Consider the following 18,440-nt stretch of genomic DNA (forward strand, 5'->3'; position numbering starts at 1 on the left):
TTCGTGGTCACATCGTTCCCTAACTTATCATAGTCTTAACGTTCTTATACCTATCATAATCATATCGTTACATGAACGTACCTTAGTCATGTCATCACAGGAACGTATCTAACCCTATCGTTCTATCAATCTATCACAAACTTATCCCTTTCTACCCATATCCTAACTATATTCTTTCATCAATCTTCCCTATCCATAGCACTCCGGTATGTAACCTAACCTTAACGTTTCATGAACGTATCTTACTCCTATTGTTAGATTTTTGTGCATCATTCTCATATCCTATCTCAAACATATCTTTGAACACGTTGTACCATAATTATTATCCTACAATCCGCGTACTGATTCACAGATAATTCACACATATCAGTATATATGACATGTGTAAAACCACAGGCACATGTCAACATCAAATATAACCATGCCTATAGTAAGGCCACTTACCTGGCTAGTTTAAGTCGTTGTCACAATATATCTTTAATGAAAGTTTGATTCTGTCCTTCGAAATCCGAGTCAACATATGTGAGCCCATGACTTCAGTTTCAATTTGAACTCTATAACATTATCTCTCTAATCTACCTTGGTGCCTTGTTAAAAGTCTTATATATAATGTTATCTTCACTAAATATCCTATTTTCTATTATTATTGTGTAGGGAATATATTGTTACTAGATAAAATTTATGGAGTTTCCTGTCCTATGATATTTAGGATTTTATTTTTAAATTCGGTTCACCAAATCTTTCCTCAATCTTCCTTCACCTCTGATTGTATAAATAGATTTTCATTCTCTATACATTTTCTAAACATATATTACTTTGATTATTACAGGATCCGGTAAAGTAGGAAGGAAGATTTAATCTAGGATTTTACCATAACAACAGACAAAAATCTCTCTACCTATCATATTCTTCGGTTGAAAAACCATTTTACCTTTTCTAAAATCTCATTATCTTGGTTTCCAACATTACACCTCATGCATTATGATGTCATCCTAGGACAACTTGGGCATCTTGGCTTGCTCGAACATGTCTATTGTGAATTGACCCATGTGTCGATCATATTAGCGGAACATCCTGAACATCCATCCATCTAGGCTCTACTGGGACATGAATCCTCCCGTATCCATACCATGTCATTGACGAATTTTGTATCAGATAACAAGTGCATATACCAACCTCCAATACATGAGATGGGATACAATGTCGGCACACCCATGTTGTTCGATAATGTCCTTAAAGACTCATTTAAAAGGAAGTCACTCGAGATGCTCGTCTCGTAATGCTTGCCCACACTATGACACACATATGTGCCACTAGTTAGCTCTCTCAGACCATAGGGTCTAGGAGTGGTGGAGAGCTAACATCATGTCTCCCCATATATTACATTTTGAGACATTTCTAATCTTTCTAGAGTAGACGTGATTTTGGCAAGTGGTCACATAGTCTCATGGAGCGTCTATCAGGTGTCCGATTAACACCAAATTTGACGAGCTTTCATCTTTCATATAGAGGGACTTAACTTTAGAACCGCATACCAAAACTCAAATCGAAATCTTAACTTCTAAGATTATGGCTCGGAGCCCTACTCACCCCTCTCTAAGCTTGTCTTCAACACTCGTGTCACCTCGTTCTCTCCAACCTTTCTTATATTTGACCTTAGCTTTAATGCACGCTCTTCTTTATAATTCCATCAATTATGAACATAAATTAGGTAAATTAATTTATACCATAAATTTAAAAATTGTCTACTCAGCAATAATTTTTCCTTTTAATTGATATAATATTAATTTGATATTTTATTATCAACCCTTACAAGTTTGGGCCTAAATTAATTTTGTCCCCATTATTAATATTGTAATAAGAATTATTATTATTATTAATTGAGTTAAGCTGTGAGAGTGGTGATTCATGCCTTAGCCAATTCAATAATGTTTCAATTTGCTTCTAGATATATTGTTGGTTTTTAAATTATTTTTAGGTTTAATTATATTTTGACTAAATTAATATTAAAAAACATCTAAAAATCTAATAGATAATTAAACGTTTTATTAATATACTTCAATGATGACTCAATTCCAAATGAATGATTTGGAATAACTCGCTATGTTCTTAAGTAGAGATGATTAGGGCAAAAATCGTGTTTCACAAGGATTCCACAGGGGTAAACATCGAGACCCCTGTAGAGACGATATCAAACCATTTTGAGCCGATGAAAAATGATGTCTAATTGGGTTCACAAAAATATTACGTCCTAGAATCACCACCCTTCAACGCTACAAGAGACATATTGGAAGAGGTAGAAAATGTTGACTAATGACATCTGGAACAAGAACATCTTCACCACGAAGTAAGTGGAGGAAAAAAAACGTCCTTCTACCCATATGTGATTGATGTTGTATAGACAATGAATATGCAAACAACTCAACTTCAAAATCTTGCATCGTGGAGAAAGGAGAAATATGAAGAGAGATGTGACTATTCTTTTAAATGAAACGGTCCTGATTTACCTAGACAATGATGAAAAATTTATCTAGTGAAACCTTGACATGAGTGAGAACGAATTCGAAGTAGAAAAGCAAACAAATTTGGAGCCAGATAGAACTTTGGTTTAGGCCAACCAAACAAGTGACGTTACTATAGACTTGGTTGGAGGGCTTGTCTAATGTATGACGACACATGCCCAGTGACGTTACTATAGACTTGGTTGGAGGGCTTGTCTAATGTATGACGATACATGCTCAGTGGACCTTGCACGTGTCATTTATATTTTATGTTATATGATGATGTGATGACGTTATTTGATGATGTATATGACGATGTGATGACGTTATATGATGATGTGATGATATTATATGATGACGTGATGATATTATATGATGACGTGATGATGCATAAAAACATGATGATGTAAGATTTATGATGATAAGATGACTTAATATGATGGTATTTCATATTAAGATGATGTGCATGTATTAAATGTCATGATGCACTATAACGACGAGATTTCTAAGACACAACCCTAATTGATGTTAATGATGATGAACGTATGAACGCCAATGTCTGCATGTTATCTAGGATAATGTGTGAATGATGTATAGGGTTGTGTCATAAAAATGATTTAAAGATGAAAACTATAGGGATTTCATGGATTACATTGGGTTACTTTCCCATTTATGATGATTCGTACGAGCGCGTACACGATGATGATAATGATGATTATGCCTTGCATGACACTCAGGGGTCTGCTAACCTCCGAACGTCGCTACGGACAACTAACTCGGCTATGATTGGGTCGTTTGTAGGGAAATACTACACACATCCAATTTGTCTAAACTGGAAGCCACCCCTATGATGGTTTTAACGATAGATCCCTAATCATGAGTTGCATATGTTTGCCTTCTCTGAAGTCACATACGTACGGGGTATTCCTTAAAATACCCAACCCACATGATATTTCTATTTCAGGTAAAGGCAAGAGACTCATGTACGATTGATGATGACATCACAAGTCAAGACTATGACACATGCATTAGATATGTGTATTTATTTTCTTAGACTTCTATTAGAATAAAGTGTTTTTATCCTTAATGTTTATTTATTTTATTTAGAAATTTGTAATGCCGTTTCAAAGACGTTTTCGAACACGTAAGCCTACGACAGTGTTTTATGATGAAATTTTTAAACGTCTATTTTGGCATAAGAGAATATGTTATGATGACGATAACGATTTTAAGTTAATAGCAATCTAGGATCGTTATAGAACCAAACTTCAATAGAGTACACCTCATATATATTTCATTCATGAACATCTAGAAGATATATAGTTGCTTATTTATCTCGATATTATAGAATCATGACTTTTGCCATTTAGTAATTAAATGTATTTTGGAAAACCATGTGTTTTTGGTAAGGGTGAAGGAGTATCCATTTCTTGGCCGTTCCACGGCGTTGATGGGTGGGTAGAAGATGGATAAAAATCTTACGGAATCCAAACGCCTTCTGTTCGATCGTCGCTACGGTTGGGTGTTAGTCGCTATCTCCCTGCCTCGATTGCAGTTTCCTTTCTGTAAATTTGTGATTTGAATTTTGACGATGTTTCCCTTTGTTTCGCAGGATTGATGAATGGAAAGACCCTGCGGAAGAAGCTTTGGCAGGCGGCCGAGGAATGTATGTTTATGTTCTTCATTGCATATATATATCCATCAGTGTTGGCAGTCGTTCTATCTGTTGTTTCAATTTTCAGTTCTAAAAGAACGAGAGAGAGGCTTCTTCTAGCGATTTTTTGGCTTGATTCTTCTTTGTTATGTTTGTTAAGTACATTTGTGCTTCCTAGGTCTCTTCTTGTTTTTGTTTATCGTCTAGTTACCATAGCTTCTTGTTTATTTAGCAGATAATAGCAATTTTAGACTGATCTCTTTATCCTATCTTATCTTTTTAGGTTTTGCATAGTGCCCCTCGCGAAAACTCTTGTTAACTCAGTCACACAGATGGTATGGTTCTAACCTTATCCACTACAGTTCTTGCTGCTGCTGTTATTGTTGTTTTTATTTTATTTTTCTTTGCAAAAGAAACAACTGAGTTAGCTCAAAAGAACTGTGGAAAAAAACTTGGCAATCAATGTTAGGAAACTGCAATTGTAAATGAACTGTGGCTTGATAGAATTTGGGGTTCTTAGGCTGCATTTTTTCAAATGATTTTACACATTTTATGCATATTAGATCTTGTGAGGCATTGAATCTTCAATGTACATAATTATTTGTGTTGTGATTCAGTAGGTAAAGTTAAGTTCAATGACGATTGAGAAGTTTCAAAATCCATTGTTTAATCAGTTATCGAGTGGTCTTAGCTTGGCCTGGTTCGTTAGTTTTGCCTCATTCTGTTCTTTCTTCCTTTTCTGAACCTAGCTCTAATTTTGAGACCGCAGGTCCATGTTTTTGTTATATTTGTAAATAAGATACTCGTTAAGAAGAGTGAAAGAGTTGAATGGAAGCAACCCAAAAAAGCAATGCCCCACCAACCAAGGGGCAACTAAGAGGACAATCAAAATTGCTAGAAGGAGATCCACTTGTTGGCAATTAGGGAAAGAGGAAGATTACAAAAAAAGATTAGATACATGTGCCCAAGTAGATGCATGAAAGCGGGCTAGATCTAGAATATCCTCCTAAGATCCCTCTAACACCCAAAGAACTACTGGCGTCCTTATCTTCTTTGTAAGAACACTTCATGAAATAAAATTCCTATTTGATTCACATTCATTCACTGAATCCTGGTTGCATACAGTACACCAATCGGGGCAAAGAACCATAGCTGAGGATTTCTAGATAATATCAGTGGAGTTAAAATAGAGAATTTTAGTAGTTGATGCAAAAATATTAAAGCATTCTTTATAAGGGCGTGGAAACCTATTCTTTATATTTATAAGGGTGTGGAAACATCTCTTTATCAGACGCGTTTTAAAAACCTTGAGAGGAAATTTGAAAGGGAAAACCCAAAGATGACAATATCGGTTAGCGGTGGGCTTGGGCTTGGACTGTTATATTTTCTTTTTCTTTTTATGAATTGATGATGAATAGTATTAAGAAGCGGGAACAAGCCACTTATTAATCTGCCCTTTCTGTGCAGGGTAGAGTCATTTATCCACCTCATGGCTGCCTAACAGTGAGGTCAAATTAGGTTTATGATCAGTAGTACTAGGAAGTTGGAAAAAGCCACTTATCAGTCCACGCTTTCTACTAGCTACAATCTTTTTTATCTCCCCTCATGTCTGCCTATTGGTGAGACCAAAGTAGGCATTGTTGTGGATTAGATGTTCAGCCTTGGGTTTGATTACGCCTCAGATCATACTTCAATTTAAGGAGAGATCCTTGATAGTGGGTTTGTGCCATTAATAATATGTATCAAATTTCTTTCTTGGATATATCTTTGAGATCAATCGTTCAGAATTTCGGATTATCGTGGGCATACATTAACAGGTTTAAGAGAAGGGTGTTTCATTTTCTTGGGTGCATATAACATGTTTAGTATTCTTAACCCCAATGGACATTAGGCTGCATAATTCCTTCGGTATAAATCATGTAGCAATTTTGGATGTTTTCTGAATAGACAGACTGCTAGACCTCTTACTCGAATACTGGTGATTTTCGTCCCATTGCAGTTTAACATTGCAGCAACATCTGCAGTGAAAGCTCTTGAAAAGCCAGAACTACTTTCACCTCAGGTACTACAAGCTGGTCTCCATGAAAGAGTTGAGAAATTCATGTTGTCCGTACAAAACTCTGCATTCCACTGTGGCTTGCAGAAAACAAATTCTCCTTCTCCCGCCACTAGTTCCTTGGATCTACACGATGAAAGAATGGATCACTGAGTGTAAATGATCCTCAAACACTTGAAACTTGAGGGATTAAGGTAGAAGGAAATTAAATTTGATATGCCTTTTTAGTTTTTCCTCCACTTTCAGACAGTGGTCTGGTTTAGTTTCTCAAAATTTGGCTTAAGTTATATAGAGATATGTTAGTTACAAATAAAAACTAAAAAAGAAAAAAAAAAACTTGTAATATTATGACATAGATATGTTGTTTGTCATCGGTGGTTGCCATGGTTATAAACTCAAATATCAAATATTTATTTGTCACAATTGCATTTTGATGACAATGGTTTTGCGATTGTGTGGCACTCACTTCCCAGTTAAGCATATTCGTTCTTGCGTCGCCCTTGCGTCGCTTGGCCAAACATCGTATACTCGAGCCTCTGACCCCGGTTCAGGAAGAAAGTTTTGAGCAATGGCTTGAAATTGGTGTGGGAATGTAAGCAAAAAGCAATAGCAACGACTTCAAATTGGTGTGGGAATGTAAGCAAAAGGCAACAGCAACGGCTTACTGCATATAATTATTGGATAGGAAGAAGTTGACAACTAGTCATATCTCCCTATGTTTTGGAGCTGACTCAATATGAAATGAGAAAGACCTGTTTAGGATGAAAGCATGTGAAAGGGGTTTGGAACAGGCATGTAACCATGGACAACACGTCCTAGAGAAGCAAAATCGAGATATCGACCATTGACAACACGCCTTGGACATGCATGACCGTGACATCCTTCTCCACTCAATTGGTTGACGTCTCTGTCAACCGACTCAGACAAGCAAGATTGGGACATCTATCACCGTGACATTCTCTGTCAACCAACTCGGTCTAACAAGATTGGACATCTATCGTGATTTTAATTCAACCTAGATTAAAAATGATTAGTTTGGTAATCTGACTAAGTAACAAACATAACCCAATTCCCCTCCTATTATTTTTTAATAAAAAACAATAATCTTGTAGTTATAATATATATTTTTCATTCCCGAAAATTGAGTTATTTTATATGTTCTATATTGCCCCACGTCCATTAATCCCAAATCTCCTTCTCCCTTTTCCCCCCCTTTTTTCATTTCCATCCAATTAATAAAATAAACAAAACAGAGAAAATCACAGCAGCAGAAGAAAAAGGAAAACTTCCTTGTTCTTCCTCTTATCCCACAGAGCTCCATTGATGAGCTGATCAGCTTCCACACAATTCTTCTCTCTTCTTTATGATGCGCGCCCATCTCACCTTATGGCCGTCATCTTCAAACCCATCGCCATATCTTTCTTCTCTCCATTTCTCTCCTCCTCTCTCCTCCTCCTCTTTCCTCTTCAGCTTCACACCCAACAAACGCTTCCACTTCCTCAAGACCTGTTCCTCTCTCAAGCAATCCAAGAAGCCTTCTCTTCAGAAGACCCCCACTACCGCCCCTCAGAGTTTCAAGTGGCTCTTTAGCCCCAAGTCCGACGACGATGACGCCGCCGCCGCCGCCGATAAAGGGAATAAGGACGCCGAGGACGATACTGCTCTTAAGGGTACCCTTTTGGCCGGTGTGTTGCTTCTTGGGATTATTGGTGGATTTGCATTTGCTGGTTATGTTTACAAGGATCCGATTAATGCGTTCTTGAATCAGTTCTCCACGTTTATTGACGGTAATTTTGCGATTGTTTATGGATTTTTGTTGTTTTCTGTTTTTAGTTTTGAATTTGGGAGTGGATTGACTATCATTGTGCTTGTTCTTCGTTGCTGTTTGAATTGGTCGTAAGTATGACTTGTTTTATAGGCTTCCCTTCAGTTTTCTTTTAAAACTACGCTGAATTTCTGGAGTTATTTTGAAGTTCATACTGTTACTAAAAAGGAGAACAGCTGAATGTCTTGAAACACCTATAGTGTTTGGAGTTATATGATTGTATCCTACTTTTCTCTTGTACTTCCATGTTTATTCTGTTTTGGTTTTAGCTTTCAAACCTTCTGCTTTAGTCTTTGAACTTTGCATAATAATCATCTTAGTCTTTTTCATTAACTTTCTGAACTATTTAGTAGGAACTTGTTTAACCAGTACATTACTACATAGAGATAGAATATTTGTGGAACTGGACTTCAATCCTCGGATGGAAGAATCAAACAGTACCTTAAGAAAAGTTGCTACAAAAAGTCTACTATCCTAGATTATGAGTTCACCCCTACTACTGCAAAGTTACAAACTAAACCATACACTCCAAAGAAGCAATCACGAGAGAAGTGAGTAACACTCGTGGAAGTGCTCCAAGAGAATTGAACACGAAAGAGGCAAGCAATGCCTATGGAAATTCTCCAAGGGTATGCATGAGTTATGTGCTTTCTGGCTTCAACTGACATATGTGTTGACAAAAGAATTTTATAGCTACCGACCTTCCACTTAATCAAATTTGTTCGGAGCCTTCATTACTGCCATTCTTCCGCCTTAACCAAATTTATTCGGAGTCTTAATAGCTACTGTTTTGACAAATTTATTTAGAGCCTTAATGGCTATAGTTGACAAATTTATTCTGAGCCTTAATGGCTACTATTGACAAATTTATTTGGAGTCTTCATGGCTACCGTAGACAAATTTTGTCGGAGCCTTCATGGCTACCATCGACAAATTTATTCGGAGTCTTCATAGCTACCGTTGACAAATTTATTCGGAGTCTTCTGTAACATAGCATCATTACCAAATAAAAAGGGATAGATATTCAATGGCTGGGGAGGTCTCCATTTGTGTGAAGGATCTCTCTCAATCATGCAATTCATAACATTGAGCTTTTGATGAACAGGATATGGTCCAGCAGGATATGCTTTGTTCGTAGCAGTGTATGCAGGATTGGAGGTACGCATATTTTTGCTTTAATACATGTATCTGGAATTTTCCTTTTACATCTATAGAGGTGGGCTTTGTGGTGAGGGCTTGGTATGGGTGGCGTAGGGATGTCGCAGTTGGAGAACATAATAGTTTAAAATCTCTGTAGTTTATTGTCTACTTCAAAATGGTATCAGAGCTAGGCACCAGGTGGTGTGCCAGCGATGACGCTGGGCCACCAAGGAGGGAGGATTGTGAGATTCCACATCGGTTGGAGAGGGGAACGAAACATTCCTTATAAAAGTGCGGAAATCTCTTCCTAACAGATGCGTTTTAAAATCTCGAGGGGAAGCCCAGAAGGAAAAGCCCAAAGAAAACATTATCTGCTAGTTGTGGGTTTGGTCTATTTTAGGTCTTATTTTGAAGGATGGAACCCTTTTTTGTATAGTTATCTGTTTGTCTCCTTAGGTGTGGGTTGGTTTTTTTGGTATGCTTATGTTCCATTTCTTTTGTATGTCAATGAAACGTGATTTATGGAGCTGGGTTCATGAGCACAATACAAGTAGTGGACGATACTTTTAGATGAGTTGAGAGGGATCATAGTGTCATGTGGTCTCTTGTGAGGTTCTATCAAAGATATCCCTTCGCAGGAACTTGCTACGAACAGGGTGGAATGGGGAGGGAGCGTAGAGAGTTTTCTCCCCGTTCTAAATAAAAGTGTGTACCAATGCTTTTATGGTACAAAAGTACCACGCTTGCTAAGATCCATAACCTTTATGCTGAAACTAAGGATGGTATCGGTTTCAACATTTTCTATCTTGTTATGAAATTTATGGGTTGTTTTTTCCTTTCTAGATCCTTGCTATTCCCGCCATTCCATTAACAATGTCAGCTGGACTCCTGTTTGGCTCTGTAATTGGGACGGTTATAGTTTCTATTAGTGGAACGGTGAGTGATTTGTTCAAGTAAAACAAACAGATGGAATAGCATATGGCCGCTAATTATCAGCTCATTGTCTCCAAATATTTCAGGTTGCTGCAAGTGTTGCCTTCTTGATTGCTCGGTATTTCGCTCGTGAGCGTATTCTTAAGCTTGTAGAAGGAAACAAGAAATTTGCTGCCATTGATAAAGCCATTGGAGAAAATGGTTTCAAAGTAGTCACCCTCCTACGTTTGAGCCCTTTGCTTCCATTTTCTCTTGGAAACTATTTATATGGACTCACATCTGTCAAGTTTGTCCCCTATGTGTTAGGAAGGTCAGTTTTCAATTCTCAATTAATCTTACAAAGTTTAGCTTTTGTTCCTGACGTTTTTGATTCTCCTTGAATGCAGTTGGCTGGGGATGCTCCCGGGAACGTGGGCTTATGTGAGTGCGGGTGCGTTTGGACGAGCAATTCTTGTAAGTTTCCAATTTGGTTCATCCCTTAAAGATGATTTGAATTCTTAGTTGAGTTTATGATCTTTCATTTCTATGTTTCTGAGTTGTCATGTTTATTGTCCAGTTTGTTTTCCGCCGTTAATTTTACTTGGGATGTTTCAGCAAGAAGAATCTGAAGTTGGTTTGCTAGGAGGAGGAAATGGTCAGCAGCTATGGACTCTGGGACTCGGATTGTTGGCAACGGCGTTTGCTGCTGCATACGTTACACGATTAGCCAAGGTAACGTCACTTTATCGTGTAAATACTTGCCCTTTCGAGTATACTTTCCCACTGATACCACGAAATCAATCAATGCAATGCATGTATAAAATCTAGTTAAATCTGAAATGATCATGATCATGTTAGAGTAGTGTAAGAGTCCAAGCCTACCGCTAGCAGAAATCGTCCTCTTTGGACTTTTCCTTTCAGGCTTCCCTCAAGGTTTGTAAAACGCGTCTGCTAATTAAAGGTTTCCACACTCTAATAAAGAATGTTTCGTTCTCCTCCTTAACTGATGTGAGATCTCACAATCCAACCCCTTTGGGGCCTAGTGTCGCCTTATAAAGAATGTTTCGTTCTCCTCCCTAATCGATGTGGGATCTCACAATCCAACCCCTCCAAGGCTTAGTGTTCTCGCTGGCACTCGTTCCCCTCTCCAATGGATGTGAGATCTCACAATCCAACCCCTCCGGGGCTCAGTGTTCTCGCTGGCACTCATTCCCCTCTCTAATCGATGTGAGATCTCACAATTCACACTCCTTCGAAGTCCTCTTTGACACTCGTTTCTCTCTCCAATCCCTTTGGGATCTCACAAGTAGTTTATAAGTTGATAAGTTTATGTCAATCTAAGCATAGTTCAGTTAGTTAAAATATATATCTTCAATCGAGAGATTAGAGGTTAGCATTCCTCCACACCATAATGTTATTGAACTCAAAAGAAAAATGGACAAATTCATAACCTTAGTCCATTCCTAATTTAGATTAAACAAAACTACTATTTATTTTTTTCCATTTAGAAGCTAGACCAAATAAAGTTATCATGGAAAACTTCAGTGATTGGGCTTGCTATCATGCATACAATCACATTTCCTCTCTGTTTTCTTTATGTGTTTGGTTCCAAGGATAAGTTGTGAATTCAAAAGCCCGAAGTCATAGTTTAGGATACCAAAATTTTTAGTGTTGATATTAAATGTTGTAGGGATCAGAAAGCCGTTCCTTTATATTATTCAGCATTCACGTAAACTAGACTAGATGAGTGATGATAGGAGTGAATATTCAAGATATTGAATGTTCTACGGCTGATCCATACTGTAATACTAGAGTCATTTTATGATATTGATCAGAATACGTGTAAACTGAGTAGACAGGTAGAACTAGATATTTCATGGCTGTCAATATAAAAATGCTATTGGATTAAGCCATCTTTTCACAAGATTAGTCAAGACACATGTAAACAACTATTATGATCGATTGTAATGTTATTGCAGGATGCTATGAAGGATATTGAATAGACATGTCCCCTTGAGGAATGTAGTAGGTATAAATTAAAATTCATAATTGAATTTTTGAAGAAATTGGCTAATTCTCTGCATATTTTGTATTTGTCCAATTAAAAGAGAGGCCCTGCTCTTCCTGCTGCTCATAATGTACAATATTTACCATAATCAATATAATTAACTAATCTCTAATTGTAATCTTAATATACTAATTTTCTAACACTAAATTCATACCTAACCTTGAAATATGGATTCTACTACCGACCGTTCTGCAAAATTGATCGTCACTGGAAAGCAAGATAATGGAGGACAAAATTCAGTATCCTGCAAATGAAATGAGAAATTAATCGCTTGGGATCGCGAATCTGAGATCTGAGATCCAAACGGAAAGAAAGCAAATCAATCGCAGATTATTTTCTAGGGTTCAAAATCTATCCAAATCGAGAACAGAATCGGAAGCAATGTACATACAGTTTCAAGGCTCAGAATCTTGCGTTGGAGACGAATTGAGAGTGAGCGATGACAATCCAACAGTTGCAGGGCTTCTTAGTTGATCCAATTGTTTGTCACCTCGACGAAGAAGGTACTCAATGTAGATGAAATTCTTGTGATCGATTAGCTTGGCGTTTCGGCGGAACTCGGCGGAGACAACCGATTCAATCCCTTTTCGATCTTCGGCGGATTTGGAACGAGCTGCTCGGAGAAATGCTCTGTATAAACTGAGCACTTGCATTTGCATCCCTGAGAGCTTTGGCGCCGATGAAACCCCCATTGAACTTCTACTACGTAGTTGCTTCTCTCGATATTCTCGGTACCGCTTGAACATTCTGGCAATATTATTCTGAAACACTTTTGCATGCATGGATTAACGTGGATTGTAGGTTAAAAACTTGTGATAAATATCGATTTGTACACGTCACGATGGTTTACATAATCACAAGTCATTAATTGTTCGTGAAAATTTGTGGCAATTATACATCTTTATGCATGATATTTGTGCAACCATTTTGTGATTTAACCGGTAAAACTACTCATTTATTTACGGAGGAATGGTTCTAATTTTGTACAGTTTTAGGGTTTGTAGGTTGCTTATGATATTATAAGCATGAGTGTGATTTTAGGGTTTGTAGGTTGCTTATAATATTATAAGCATGAGTGTGATTTCATGGCAAGGCTGCAAACCCCATCATTTCTCAATACGACTTATTAATAGATAGTATGTAAATTTTTTGTTTTGTATTGTGTTTTGCGATAGATATGATTAGGCTGTGTGAAAGATAGACAAACTTTATATGATAGAATAGGAAAAAGACATTGATAGAAACTTGAGTTTTAATGTAGTAAATATTGAAGACACGTTTTTGTGTGCAGTGAGAGGTAAGTTAGGCAAGCTAGACAGATATGCAAGAGCTTAAATGGACACAATAGTAGGTGTCCCATCCGTAAGAGCAACTTTAAGAATCAAGACATCCCTAGGACGTTGGCATTTGTGAGTGCTCCAAACTATAGTTGTTGGATGTCACGATCATACATTTTCAACCGTGTGACAATGTGATCTTGACACGCTTATAACAAGTTTTGAGGGGAATCCAAGCTCCATATTCATTTTTTGCTTGTCTTTTTAGCTTCATTGCACCTTGAGTGAGGTTTATGTTAGGCAACCAAACACAGTTTTGTGCGGAATCCAAGTTTGTTTGCCACACAAGCTGCCTATGCGTGCATGTTCAATCTTCTACGACTCAATTGACTTGCTTCTACACTAGGTCAAACCATTATTGTCGATCTTACATCTATTCGGGATCAAGGTCTCTCATGTACAACGTCGCATCTCATCATATCATCTCGATTCCCGATCAAAATGGTCCACATGTCTTGACATCATCTCAAGTCCCGGGATGTCATTGTCCATCATATGCTCACTTGATCATGATCATTGAGAACGGACCCATATGTAGTTCATGTCATGGGGACATCCCGAACACCCATCCATCTATATATCGAGGCATTGGACCCTCCCGTATCCATGCTAGTTCATTTACAAAATCTGCTCCAAATAGCAGATGTTAATCCAACTTTCGTCACATGCGCATGAACGCAATATTGGCACACTCATCTTGTAACGCTTGCCCTCACTATGACACATGCATGTGGTATAGGGTAACTTGTTTAGGCCACATAACTCAAGGTGATGAAAACCTGACACCATGTCTCTTCCTAATGTGCATTTTGAGGCATTTCCAATCTCACCGGTGTAAACATGATTTTCGCAAACGATCATGCAGTTTTCGTAGAGTGTTCATCTAATATCCGATTGACACCAAATTTGGTGACCTATCATATTTCATATGAATAGAGCCCAAATACCCTCAAGAACCTCACTTTTGAGGTCAAGGCCTGAGCCCTACCTAACCCTTCAACGAAGTGCCTGTCTTCAACACTTTTGTCTACTTTTTGCCCCTATCTTGCCTATCATCATCTTCTCTTCAATGCCCACTTTATGCAGTATGTTGGATGATACATCGTCTTCTTGAGTCACATCATGACACTCGCGTGGCTGGATGAGCGCCACTTGAGGGTTGTCACTTATCTTATCTTGATGTGAGGGTCACAACCGACTTTTTTCGTAGTATGGTTGCGACATTCTTCCACTTAAACTAATTATCGTCCTTGATGACTTTTACGGGGGCACAATTACTCTATGGATTGTGATACTCTCTCCCACTTAAACTCGGTATCGTCCTCGATGACGATCCAACTTTGAATTGGCTACTAAAGGACCTGTTGGAAATACGTACTCTCCCCCATTTAAACTCGGTATCGTCCTCGATAACGATCCAACTTCGGATTGGCTGCTAAAGGCCCTATTAGAAATACGTGCTTTAGAATGAATACAAAAACGACGCACGTACTTATGAAATTATTCCACTGTTGACCCTTCTTTTATTCTCTGATGAAATAATATCTTATTCAAATCATTCTTTGATGTATTAAGATATTTCAATATATATTTAACTAATTTGGATCTCATTAAAATGTATAATTTTATTTAATGCTATCTCATATACATTAATTATATTTTAATACGTAATGTATCACTACCATAAACATATTTTTATCTTTTAATATATATAATATACTAAATATTAATTTGAGCACTTCGAAATTACATATTTTTTTCTCATTTATATTCAATATATTTAATATATTAATATACGGTTCAAATTAAATCAATTTTATCTTCTATATTTAATATATTAAATATTAATTTTAATCTAGTGTTACTATAAGCTAAAAATGAGATATAAAAAAAATAATTAATTAATCTCTTCACTATAGACCTATAATTAAATTATTATGTACGATAGGATAAATTGTCTCCATTGGTATAATAATTACAAGCAAGTCGATCATTCATGAATTGTTCGTAATTATAGATGGGTCAAAAGTAATTTTTACCCAGTAATTACATCTTTTACTTTAAATATCATTGATTCTCTAATGAATAATTTATCTATGATCTAATCATAAACCAAGTCATTCTTGTGTCTGAGGGGGCAGGACCTTATTGTTCAAGTCCTGAAATCAGCACTTAGAACTACTCATCTACTTACCCCTATATGGGAAGGATTGTATTACATCTTGTGAAATTATGTTCCTATCTCCATATTTGATAAAATCCCCAAAAATGGTAACCATATTGAATGGGCTACAAAAGGATAAACTCTCACACACAGAAGTTCATTACTCATTTAGGATTAAGATCGAGTTGCATATGATTATCGTGTGAAATATTAATCTTCTCAACTAACAAATTTATAAATATATATTAAATATTTCGTAGTCTAGTGTCATGACCAAAAAAAAATTAACCTCAAGTCATGACTAACAATGACTATGACGTGTAGTGTGTATACAAGAAATTCAAAGGAAAACATTATTTCAAAAATGAATCATTTATTTCGTAAGGAAAACATTTCAATCCAAAGAGGACATATGTGACTAGTTATAGACAAGGAAAGAAAACATGAAGGACAAAGTGTACTAATCACTAAGACTGGACTGACGACCCGGGACATGCTTCCTTTGTGACAACCCACATCGTTCAACGCGCCCTCTCTTGACTCGACGCCACACGTACCTAAAAAAGAAAGGTATAGCAAGAATGAGTATAAAATTATATTCAGTAAGTCATCTACTTGTAGACCCTTAACGCAACCTAATCTTAACAAACTCTCACGAACTCTACTTTAGCTCTAGGACATCTAGTTTTCGTTTTAGCTCCTTGGGGCTTGCCCCTTGTAGCTTCTTGGTTCTTTGTTCTTTCATTTAAAAATCCTTAAGAGTTCCCTTATGCCGACCTGTGTAATGACTGGTGCCCTATGAGTAGCTACCTCGACATGGCTCTAAGACTATCTGGTATCATACCTAGGAAGTGAGCTGCAACCCCCTAGGTCCATGACAGTCCCCTTGGTCGGGGAGAGCTACCCCCCTTAACCCATCTAGCTAAATGGTCTATACGACGTGGGCACACGTTTTCCATGCTAAAACGGCTAAGAGCAGTCCGATTCTGATCAGGAACCCCCTGTTCCCCCACGAAACTATGACACCAATCACACACATATAGCCTAAGGGCACTCTAGTGAGGGTTCGTATGTCGTGGTGGTCTGTTACACTACTAGGGGAAAAGTTAGGTCTATACCTTAGTGACTTGTCGCTCTAACCACAAATCCTGACTTTACCATACCTGTGGGTCATGAAAATTAATTGAGTGTGCACACAACTATTATTCAGCATCATCATACAAAATTCATGCAAAATACACATACATGCTCAACGGGGTGATAACATCCATCAATCAGAGTTCACAAGTTCCCATACTCCTTTCAGCATGAATTATTCATATACATATAAAGCGGAAGCTTAAAACATAATAGCAATACTCAGATAATTCTCATATTATTTCACATAATAGATCCTTGCTCTTAACAATCAAATACCTACATTCAATCACGTGAGGCTACCACCTAAGATAATTAAACTAGCATGCATGCATTCCAAGCAACTCCTACAAGTATTTCTCCCTAAAGTTTCAGGTGGTGACTTACCTGGATGATACGTGCCGTTACGCAGCATTTCTACACAATTAGCATATCGAAAAGTAGTGATTTTTCCTCAATTAGATCCTATTTCAGTTAGGATTGGATTCAGGAGGAAAATAGGGAAAATAGAAGTCGAACGGGATGAAAACAGGCTTACACGCGTTTCCACGTGCCGGGACAAGGTCACTTGCAGGTTCCACGCGTGAGTGTCACGTGCACACAATTTTCTGCAGCTACGGGTCATCAGTTCGGTTCGGGTGGACTGCAGGTCGGGTTGTGTGGCTGGGGATGCGTGTCGTTAGAAGGCTGGAGCCAAGTCTTCCCAAGCGGCGTTCAATGCATGTCCGGTGGTTGTTGGCGCATGCGGTCCTCTTGCTGGTGTCGTGGCGTGCCGTCGACTTCTCTCTCCTACTAGCAGAAAAACAAGGTTTCCGATGTTTTTCTCATTTTTCTATCTCTCGATTCTTAATCTAAACCGTAATGACTTCTTCAACAAAGTCTTAGATCATACTACAACCTACGTGCCAATATTTTTTTTCTTGATTTTTACTTAATCATACGACGAGTTATGAGCGTCGGAAAGAGGTCCGATAACATCCTTACCGTTCTTGGAAACATTTTCAGATCTCGACGTTTTGTTCGATTTCCTCACAAAATCTTCCCTAGATGAAGGTAGTAAACTTTAACACTCTATTCGCAAACGAAGATCTCAGATCTGAAGAGTAACGTTAGAGATCTTACCTTGCGAATTTCTCGTGTCTTGACGAAAGAAGGAACCTCAACAACACGAGTCTTTCTTCTCTCCAAGTAGAAACTCTAGAGTGTAAGTCTCGGTAGTGGATGAATTTCGTTGGTGATTCTCCGACGAGGACTCCGGCGATTTACCTTTCCTCTCAAGTTTTCTTTCGACTTCCCTCACACTTTTTTCTTTTGCAGGTACTCTGTCGAGAATCCTCAAGACCCCTATAATGGGTTGAGGGGTAAAATGCCCATTTTGCCCCTTTGACTGACTTTATTTTTTTATAGCATTTTTTTTAAGCATTCCATCTAGCCTTATACAAACTCATTGTATAAAATACCCTCAATCACATGTCTCCACATGAACGATTTGGATCAAATTATTTATAATAATTACAAAATGAGCTGTATCACAGGGTTAGTGTTATTGGGATAAGACACCCAAACTTATCTATATACTTTGAACCAATTGAGTTATTAGTCGAAAAGATGGTTCTCCCGTAATGGAACTTAAGAACCCAACTATG

At 37.6% G+C, this 18,440-nt stretch overlaps 3 protein-coding genes and 2 long non-coding RNA genes across 9 annotated transcripts; 3 read left to right on the forward strand and 2 right to left on the reverse strand.

Moving 5' to 3' along the window:
* Positions 1–3,850: 3,850 nt before the first annotated feature.
* Positions 3,851–6,456, forward strand: LOC111471949. Of its 2 annotated transcripts, none has more exons than XM_023117631.1 (4): positions 3,851–3,955; positions 4,114–4,167; positions 4,439–4,490; positions 6,155–6,456. In XM_023117631.1, exons 1-4 carry the CDS (start codon positions 3,879–3,881, stop codon positions 6,362–6,364), a joined length of 393 nt encoding a protein of 130 aa, XP_022973399.1. In that variant the 5' UTR covers positions 3,851–3,878; the 3' UTR covers positions 6,365–6,456. The 2 variants fall into 2 exon arrangements, with proteins under 2 accessions (XP_022973399.1, XP_022973400.1); XM_023117632.1 differs by having other exon boundaries at positions 3,854–4,025.
* Positions 6,457–7,396: 940 nt separating this feature from the next.
* Positions 7,397–12,280, forward strand: LOC111471944 (TVP38/TMEM64 family membrane protein slr0305-like). Of its 2 annotated transcripts, XM_023117623.1 has the most exons (7): positions 7,400–7,998; positions 9,142–9,194; positions 10,020–10,112; positions 10,196–10,419; positions 10,496–10,562; positions 10,704–10,820; positions 12,068–12,280. In XM_023117623.1, the coding sequence occupies exons 1-7, from the start codon at positions 7,575–7,577 to the stop codon at positions 12,089–12,091; spliced, it is 1,002 nt and encodes a 333-aa protein (XP_022973391.1). In that variant the 5' UTR covers positions 7,400–7,574; the 3' UTR covers positions 12,092–12,280. The 2 variants fall into 2 exon arrangements, with proteins under 2 accessions (XP_022973392.1, XP_022973391.1); XM_023117624.1 differs by lacking the exon at positions 12,068–12,280 and having other exon boundaries at positions 7,397–7,998; positions 10,666–10,747.
* Positions 12,278–13,008, reverse strand: LOC111471950 (succinate dehydrogenase assembly factor 1, mitochondrial). Of its 2 annotated transcripts, none has more exons than XM_023117634.1 (2): positions 12,548–13,008; positions 12,278–12,363 (listed from the first exon to the last, which is right to left on the reverse strand). In XM_023117634.1, exon 1 carries the CDS (start codon positions 12,936–12,938, stop codon positions 12,552–12,554), a length of 387 nt encoding a protein of 128 aa, XP_022973402.1. In that variant the 5' UTR covers positions 12,939–13,008; the 3' UTR covers positions 12,278–12,363; positions 12,548–12,551. The 2 variants fall into 2 exon arrangements, with proteins under 2 accessions (XP_022973402.1, XP_022973401.1); XM_023117633.1 differs by lacking the exon at positions 12,278–12,363 and adding an exon at positions 12,369–12,448.
* LOC111471954 lies at positions 12,782–13,654 on the forward strand. The gene is made up of 3 exons (XR_002715306.1): positions 12,782–12,862; positions 12,958–12,968; positions 13,485–13,654. It is a non-coding gene; the product is annotated as an uncharacterized LOC111471954 (long non-coding RNA).
* A 2,388-nt stretch (positions 13,655–16,042) lies between these two features.
* On the reverse strand, positions 16,043–18,084 carry LOC111471953. 2 transcript variants are annotated; one of them, XR_002715305.1, is made up of 3 exons: positions 17,917–18,084; positions 16,776–17,832; positions 16,043–16,214 (listed from the first exon to the last, which is right to left on the reverse strand). It is a non-coding gene; the product is annotated as an uncharacterized LOC111471953 (long non-coding RNA). The 2 variants fall into 2 exon arrangements; XR_002715303.1 differs by having other exon boundaries at positions 16,776–17,837.
* Positions 18,085–18,440: the final 356 nt, after the last annotated feature.

Source organism: Cucurbita maxima, unplaced genomic scaffold, assembly GCF_002738345.1.
Source record: "Cucurbita maxima cultivar Rimu unplaced genomic scaffold, Cmax_1.0 Cma_Scf00061, whole genome shotgun sequence".
NCBI lineage: Eukaryota > Viridiplantae > Streptophyta > Magnoliopsida > Cucurbitales > Cucurbitaceae > Cucurbita > Cucurbita maxima.

What these genes read in the sequence shown, in the direction of transcription:
- LOC111471949 (XM_023117631.1), top strand. Translation starts at nt 3,879, where the DNA reads ATGTATTTTGGAAAACCATGTGTTTTTGGTAAGGGTGAAGGAGTATCC. An exon ending in TTGGCAGGCGGCCGAGGAAT is followed by an intron (nt 4,168 to 4,438) that starts GTATGTTTATGT and finishes TTATCTTTTTAG; the next exon opens with GTTTTGCATAGTGCCCCTCG. An exon ending in TTAACTCAGTCACACAGATG is followed by an intron (nt 4,491 to 6,154) that starts GTATGGTTCTAA and finishes GTCCCATTGCAG; the next exon opens with TTTAACATTGCAGCAACATC.
- LOC111471944 (XM_023117623.1), top strand. Translation starts at nt 7,575, where the DNA reads ATGATGCGCGCCCATCTCACCTTATGGCCGTCATCTTCAAACCCATCG. An exon ending in GTTCTCCACGTTTATTGACG is followed by an intron (nt 7,999 to 9,141) that starts GTAATTTTGCGA and finishes TTTGATGAACAG; the next exon opens with GATATGGTCCAGCAGGATAT. An exon ending in ACGTTACACGATTAGCCAAG is followed by an intron (nt 10,821 to 12,067) that starts GTAACGTCACTT and finishes ATGTTATTGCAG; the next exon opens with GATGCTATGAAGGATATTGA.
- LOC111471950 (XM_023117634.1), bottom strand. Translation starts at nt 12,938, where the DNA reads ATGCATGCAAAAGTGTTTCAGAATAATATTGCCAGAATGTTCAAGCGG.